Raw genomic sequence first — 8,030 nt, 5'->3', positions numbered from 1 at the left:
TCAGGTATACGACAGTACCGAAAGCTAAGGGACGTACGGCCAGGTCGACGAACTGCACAGCCGGTGGTAGAAGGCCTAAGGGATGCGCGGTCAAGTCGACGATCCAGAATTTCACTTTCACTTTCGATTCGATAAATAATTCGTATGTTTATTTCACACAGATGCCTTGAAATTTTTCCACACTCACAATCACTGTTCATATTTGTCAACACATAGTTAGGTTAGGTTAGGCACATATCATATAATATAATATATCCTAACTATGTTATCATAATATATCTTAATTTATATTAGTCGCAGTTGCGCGCTATAAGTCTTTGGTTATTATATCGTCAGTCTTTATATATTACAATGTTTTATATATAATAAGTCCGATGTCTAACTTATCTTATCTTAATTTAATATAATTATGAACCTGAAGAGTGTGGGTAAATATAATTTTTGAAACTTAACATTTAATACTGTGTAGTTAATTGCACTTTGGTGTTCCATGTAGGAGAGAGTATGAGCTACGGTGGTTTATATCTGTCGGTTAACCACCAGAATTTCTTATAATCTAACTCTTTAGTTTCGTAGCGATCTCTATCAGGGATTGAAGTGCTGTATCGAAAGCCGTATTCGGTTGTGATTTCGCCATGCTCCGGAGGAGTGAATGTGATGGATTTCCTGGATCTATGTCGCGGTGTGTGGTACAATAGGGGGATTGCATTCTTGTTTTGGATGAAACCATGTTCGTCTAGGAAAATAAAGGCTTCTGGTGGCAAAAAACCGGTATTTATGGATTTTCTAATGTAATTTTCGTCTATAAAAGCTATAGGGAAAATTAGGCTATTTTCTCTGATTTGTTTTGTGTTGGCAAAGTAATTTCTAGTTAATTTGATTATGAAGTTATCAATTCTATTGATGTTGGCTTTATTGTATAGTGTTTCGTTGTTAACGTATTTTTTATAATCAGAGTGAGCGGATCTGTATAAGCTGAGACATGCTCTGAGGCAGCGTCTTTCAAAGATGCGGATCAATTCAATAATGGAGGCGCTAATATTGTACCACATCTCGCAGCCATAGGTCAGGATGGGCCTGATTAATAGCTGGTAGCAAATTAGTTTTGCTTCCTTACTTAGTGTTCCCGATCGAAATAGTTTTGTGCAGGCGAAGAATACCTTCTTCGCTTTCTGCAATTGGGTTAGTGGATGAGAGTTTAGTAGAAATCTATTGTCAATTGTTAGTCCTAGATATTTTACCGAATCTTTGTGCGGAATTTTGGAGTTTGCGATTGCGTCACCAATCAAATTGAATGTTTTATAATTTTTCGTAACGTAGAGTCTAGCCGTGTGACAGGAGGGTCGGAAAAGGATGGTCTCGCACTTGTCGGTGTTGACTTTTAGTTTCCACGATTTGTAATATGTGAAAATGCTGTTGATTGCACTCTGTAGAACTTCTTGTATTTTGCATGGGTTTTTACCGGCGTAGTATAAAATAAGGTCGTCGGCATAGGTAATTATTGAGCAGCCTGTTCTCTCGGGCCCAAAGAGATTCGGGATATCGCTTGTGTATATGTTAAAAAGTACGGGTGAATGTATGGTGCCTTGCTGAAGTCCGTTTTTTATTATAAATACTCTAGAGATGGAGTTCTTGTCGCTGACTACTCGGAATGATCGGTTTGTCACCATGTTTATAATTAATTTGATTACTAATAATGGGAATCCTTTTCGTCTAAGTTTGCAAGTCAAGCCATCCAGCCAAACGGTATCAAACGCTTTTTCTAAATCCACGAGACAGGCGCCTACACAGTCGTTATTGTTCAGGGCCCAGTTGACGTCGGAGGATAATTTGTTAATCGCATGTACTGTGGAATGATATTTTCTAAATCCATATTGGTTTTCCGGAATAATGTCTTTGTGTTCGCAAATATCTGTCATTATATCGTTAATGATTCTTTCATATACTTTTCCTATGTTCGGGAGTAAGCTGATTGGGCGGTAACTGTTTGGGTTTGTAGGATCTTTACCTTTTTTAGCTATAGAAATTACCTTGGCGGCCTTCCATTCTTCCGGGAATACGCCGTAATTTAGCAAATTGTTGAAAAGGATTGTGTACGCCCATATGATATTATTTGGGATCTTTTTGAGTACATAATTAGAGAGTTGGTCATTTCCGGCCGATTTCTTGTTATTGAGGTATTTGAATTTGTTTTTAACTATTGAGTATTTTGTAAAATATGGTGTTGTCATTGATTCCGGTTGTTTCGGAGCTATAGACGGGTTTGTGTCACTGAAGGTGCAGATGGTTTTCGGTAGTGTGGTGGCAATTTCGCTTTCTGTTGTTGCAGCTTCTTTTTCGATTAAGGTTCTAAAGCTGGGGTGGTTAAGTGCTTTGTTCTGGTCACTAGCAATAGAATAATGGGCTGCGAGTATGTCCGTTTTTTGGGTGTTGTCTTTGATGATTAGGTTGTTGCCGTCTTTGTCAAGTGAGCTTGGGTCTAGGCCGGCTGTGTTAATCAAGTCTGTTCTGTCTTGGTTAATTTTGAATTCTGGTAAACTCTGTTTCCCTTTATTGCGAAATAGTTTGTTTATTTCGATGAACATGCGGTTTGGGTTTCTTGGACTGATAGCTTTGACACGATTAAGCCAGTAGTTGCTAACCTGCTTTTCTACCTCTTGTTTCAGTTTTTTTCTAGTGGCGGCGATCATATGTTGAATATTATGGATGGCATGTTCTGTGTAAGAGTTTGTGTTAATTATTTTACGTAATTTTCTTAATTGAGTCATTAGGTTGTGTTCTGTACGTTGAAGACTTTTGATTTTCCTATTAATATATTTGTCTGTCGAGTTTGTTGGTTTATGTTTTGGTGTGGCTCGATTGACAGCGTTCAAAATTTCATTCTGGATAATAGTCAAGTGCTCGTGAATTTGGTCTAATGTAAGGTTGCAGTTTGGTTGTATGTCCAGTCGGAGTTTATTTAGGATTTTTTGGAACTTTTGTACGTTAAGTTTAGTCAGTATGTTGTTATTGTGTATGTCTTGGTCAGGTGGCAATAAGTGTGTATTAGGCACTTTAATTGAGGCAAGGCATGCTTCGTGGTCGCTGGGAAATGTGATCGTTTTTATTTTCTTTTTCTGTGCACCCCTGAACGTTAATCTCGCGTCAGCTAAATAAAAGTCAATATACGATTTATTTTTAGGGAATGTGGGGGTTTTGGTATGGTAAAGTTTCATTTTGTATTCTATGTCGTGGTTGGAGAGCCATGTCTCAATTGCTATACCTCTCTCATCGTTTTTCCTATTACTCCACGACGTATGCTTAGCATTCCAATCTCCTGCTAAAATGTAGTAAACGTCGGTAGAGTCTATTTTTAGTTCTGTACATAGATTATTTAATTCGTTTATGAAAACTGAGTTTTTTCCCTTTCTGCCATAGATGGCAACCAGTACAAGGACTTTGTCATTTTTCAAATTTAGTTTTATTGCTGTATTTTCCAACCGTGAGTAATTGAATTTAGAGTCTATTGTTTCAAATTTGATGTTGTTTTTAATAATGATGGCTGTTCCACCACCTTTACCGGAAAGTCTGTCGTTTCTTATGATTTGATAGTCTTTTAGGTAAATAACGTGGTTCGGTTTTAAGTGTGTTTCATTTAGTAACAGTATATCCGGGTTATGATCTTCTATTAATTTAACTAAACTTGATCCAACGAGAGAGCAGTACCGTTTCGCGCAGCTCGACTGATCGCAGCGCCTTGCTGCGAGCCTCCCAACTCCCACTCCACTACGCACTCCCCACTGTCTCGATTGAAAGTTTCATATACGCGGTGTCCAGAAATGAAATGAATTAGGATGAAATTATAGGCCATTATAGGGAATAGAAAATCGCGACTATTTGCAAATATAATGAATTAATATATTTTATTTAAATTAAAACATAATTTGTACATTATTTTCATATATGTTATTATTTACATTCATATATTAATATTTACAAAACATGTACAAATTACAATTTACAGACCATTTACAAATTATAACTTACAACTATTTACAAATTATAATTTACAACTATTTACAAACTATTTACTAATTATAACTTACAACTATGTAGGAAAATAAATGGAAAAGGATGACTGGTGTGGGCATTCAAATAATAACAACTATTGACGGTGAAGCCGTCCGCCAAGAATGCGATTTATAAATGTTATAAATTAAATTATATTAACTTAAATTAAATTACATTAAATTACATTAACTTAAATTAAATTACCTTAACTTAAATTAAATTACATTAAATTACATTAAATTACATTAAATTACATTAAATTAGAAATTAAATATACATATTTACAAATTATTTATAAAAAATTTACACGTCGATGTCCGAGTCATCAGACGTCTCCAACAACTCGCCATTTTCTTCCAACACGGAATCAGTAATATGGTCGAGTTCGTGGAGCCTGTCTTCCTCCTTTATTGCGTGGCGAATGAAATTTTGCCAATTGTCGGTGGACACATTTTCGATGGCTTCGTGTACAAGTTCGCGGACATCTGCTAACTTGTATGTCGTATTCCGCGCTCGGATAAACTCCTTAACTTTTGCCCATGCGAGCTCAATGGGGTTTAGCTCGCAGTGGTAAGGGGGAAGGCGTACCACGGTACATCCATGTTCTGTGGCATATTCATCGATGACAAAGATGTTAGGCTGCCGATATTTATCAACTAAAGCTAATAACTGAACTTTGACGTTCCGTGGATTCACCTGTTCCCCCTTACCCTCGAGTTACGTGATTATTCGATCCCGTGTCCAACTCTTCGTTGGATACTTATCCCTCCTCACGCTGTGGTATGGCGCATTGTCCATAACAATAACTGCCCCATCTCGCAGCATGGGCAAAAGTTTGCAGAACCACTCAAAAAATGTGTCCCCGTTCATCTCATGATGATAATCAGCAGAGTCTTTCTTCGACTCGAAACAAAGGAGGGCCCCAGGTACAAATCCGTCTGCTGACCCGACGTGTAAAATAATTAGACGCTTACCTCTTCCGGTGGGAGCAGGTATGCCTATCGATAAGCCCCTTTCTTCGGCGTTCCTTGGGCAGCTGACACTTGCATCCACCCACAATCTCCTCTTGCAGTCCCCGGCGTTGATCCACGTTTCATCGAGGTAGTAGATGGGGCGTCCTTCTTCACGTAGGGTCCTTATTCTTTCGATGTACCTACAATGTAAATTGTATAGTGTACAATAGTATAAAAAACATTTTTGAATGTATGTTGATTGTTACTTACTGTTGCCGCCAATATACAATACGGGGTTCATCAATTAGGGCGCTGTTGCGCTTCCTCACAATGTATTTAAACTCCATACATTTTAGGAGCGTGTGGAGTGTTATCTTCTTGAACGAAGGAAGTTCTTCATCGTTGTTAATAGCATCTAGAATCTTGTCCAACGTTGGAATCTCCCGATTCAACCAAAAGCTGTGCACCTTCCTCCTTATGGCTATGAGGTCTTCTTCCGATGTCTTCTCCAATATGCTCAATCTTCGCTTCTTCTTATTTGGCGATGTCACGTTTCCTGTTGTTTTGTACTCCGCCAGAGTTTTGCATACAGTATCCCGTCCAATTCCTGTCTGTTTAGAAAGGGATTGGACGATAGACTTGTATGTCATGCCTGGGTTCACTGTATTGACATGCTTATACAGATTTACCAGCATCTGCTTTTGAGCAGATAGCACAAACTAAATAGAAAAAGAAACACAAAGCCAAACACCAATCATGCATAATAAATAAAACAACCAAAAGCCATGCATGAGCATGCATAATAAATATTTATAATACGAACTTACCTTCCCTGGCGGATTTTTCTTTGGTGGTGACATATGGGATGGACCAGGAACTTCCTCTTCCATTTTAAATGCCCTGAAAATCCTGAAATCACTTGTAACTCTTTAAAATTTAACCGCCAAAAACACACTTTGAAAAGCAAACCACACCCGGTATAGCTGCGAACAAAACGGTTTGCGGCGCTGCAGCACGTGGCGTCACTTCGGTGCCGCTGCGCGCATGCGCTGTGCATTGGGAAGGGAACGCATGGAGTGGGAGTATTACCAATTAGGACGAAGATGCGCAGCGACGGACGAAAACTGGTCTTCACGCGGTACTGCTCTCTCGTTGGATCAAGTTTAGAGCTATTCTTTTAAGGTTACTGACTATTGAGTTTGTATTTAAGGAGATGATCTTTAGATTTATTTCAGGAATGTTTCTGACCAGGTAATTATTTGCCATTTAAAAAGATTGTTATCAGTTGGTTCAGTTGTGAGCTGAACAATTCTAATTTCTTATTTATGTCAGATATAGATTTTTCAAGGTTACCTGTACGGTTTTCTAGTTGGTCTATTTGAGTTGGTTTGAATTGCGACTGTTCGTTTTTATTAGTGGGTTGTTGCTGAGTACTGCGTGTTCGCCTGTCCCTGGATTCTGCTGAGGCCATAGCGTAAGTGATTCCAGGCTGTAACAGGGCCTGGTTTATAATTTTTCTGGGCGCTCTGTCTTGGCTTGCAGTTTTAGAACTCAATTTCTGTTGTAGGAATTCTTTCAGTTTTGGGCAGCCTTTGTATGATGCTGGATGTCCAATTGTTTTACAATTTACACAGTAAGGTTTTGTATCTACTGGATTTTCAGGGTTCGCTGTCACTTTACACTCTCCCGGAGCATGGTCATCATCACATTTCACACACCGATAAGCTAAATTACAGTTTGCAGCTGTGTGAACAAAACGTTGGCAACGTCTACATTGCATTACCCCTTTCTTTTTTAATTTTTCCCATTTGATAGAGTGATGGAAGATATATCTGATGTTTTTTAATTCTGCGAGATCACTTCCTGCTTCAATTTGTACTAGGAAAATTGGCAGTATGCGGTTTTCTCGTTGTGCTATAGGAGTTGTAAAATTGCTTACTTTTATAAATTTGATTTTATTGTTTGAGGTCTTTTCTAGTTCTGTTAGAATTTCTGTGTTTTCAAATGATGGAGGAAGTCCTTTCAGTAAGAAGTTTTGGTGCTTTAGCCATTTTGGCGTGTATGTGTAAAATTCTGTGTTTGTAGAGTTTAATATATTTTTTACTTTATCGAAATCAGATATATCTTCCATTTGTACAATATGTTTGGTGTTATTAATTCTTTTAATGTGGAATTTTGGATTACCTGTTTCTTGTAATAGTTTAATTGAATCTTTGGGATCTTGGTGTAATATGTTTATTGGTGGGGGTCGTCTGCCTTTGGTGTTGTGGACTGCCGTAGTTGTTTCACTTGACGTGGCTGCATGTGATGCTGTCGTTGGATTTTTTGTGGATGTCGACGGGTTCGTTGCTGATGTTGTGGTGGACGTCAGAGCTGTCTGGGCCTTGGTCTGCAATTTTGCAGGGTCTTTGGGTTGGTTTATCCTTTTGAGGGTTTCTCTGTTTTCTAAGTTCTTTTTTCTGAGGTGTTGAACTATGGCGAAACCAGTTTCCGGTTGTTGGCTGGATTCTGCATCTATTTCCATGGTCCATGGAGTATTATCTGGGCTTAGTTCGTCAGTTGCAGTTGTGTTTCCAACTGTTTTGGGCGTTTTTAGAGCTACTATTGCTTCCTCATACAGTTGTTTAAGGTTTCTTATCTCCTCCTTCAGCTTTCTGTTTTCTTCCTTTAGGGTCTCTCTGTCGGAGCGATCCATCGCTTCAGGGTCTTTTGATGTAGAAGCTGTAGCCTTGTTGCAGTGCATTTTGGTTGTTTTCAGATCTTCTAATGAGAGCTGCTTGCGTTTCGCAATTTTATTTTGCAGTTTCATGACGGTAGAGCGTTTTGTTTTTCCCGAGAGTGGCGTATTGATGAGTTTTCTGAACTCTCTGATTTCTTCTGGTCTCCATGCGGTCGGTTTTGAGGTTATGTTAACTTCTCGAGACGAAATCTTGAACTTTATGTTGGAGAATTCGGCACTTTTGTGTTTTCTCCTTCAGTATTTTTGTCCTTTTTGGAATTCTTGTTTGCTCACTGAGCAGATGTTTT

The 8,030-nt window shown here is 38.5% G+C and overlaps 1 protein-coding gene across 2 annotated transcripts; it reads right to left on the bottom strand.

Moving 5' to 3' along the window:
- Nucleotides 1-327: 327 nt before the first annotated feature.
- On the bottom strand, nucleotides 328-6,409 carry LOC143211221 (uncharacterized). Of its 2 annotated transcripts, XM_076428686.1 has the most exons (3): nucleotides 5,831-6,409; nucleotides 5,274-5,614; nucleotides 328-5,203 (listed from the first exon to the last, which is right to left on the bottom strand). In XM_076428686.1, exons 1-3 carry the CDS (start codon nucleotides 5,891-5,893, stop codon nucleotides 4,768-4,770), a joined length of 840 nt encoding a protein of 279 aa, XP_076284801.1. In that variant the 5' UTR covers nucleotides 5,894-6,409; the 3' UTR covers nucleotides 328-4,767. The 2 variants fall into 2 exon arrangements, with proteins under 2 accessions (XP_076284801.1, XP_076284800.1); XM_076428685.1 differs by having other exon boundaries at nucleotides 5,274-6,185.
- Nucleotides 6,410-8,030: the final 1,621 nt, after the last annotated feature.

Source organism: Lasioglossum baleicum, chromosome 8 (assembly GCF_051020765.1).
Source record: "Lasioglossum baleicum chromosome 8, iyLasBale1, whole genome shotgun sequence".
Taxonomy (NCBI): domain Eukaryota; kingdom Metazoa; phylum Arthropoda; class Insecta; order Hymenoptera; family Halictidae; genus Lasioglossum; species Lasioglossum baleicum.
This window is presented reverse-complemented; position numbering and strand designations above follow the sequence as displayed.

What these genes read in the sequence shown, in the direction of transcription:
- LOC143211221 (XM_076428685.1), bottom strand. Translation starts at nt 5,698, where the DNA reads ATGCTGGTAAATCTGTATAAGCATGTCAATACAGTGAACCCAGGCATG. An exon ending in ATTGTATATTGGCGGCAACA is followed by an intron (nt 5,204 to 5,273) that starts GTAAGTAACAAT and finishes TTTACATTGTAG; the next exon opens with GTACATCGAAAGAATAAGGA.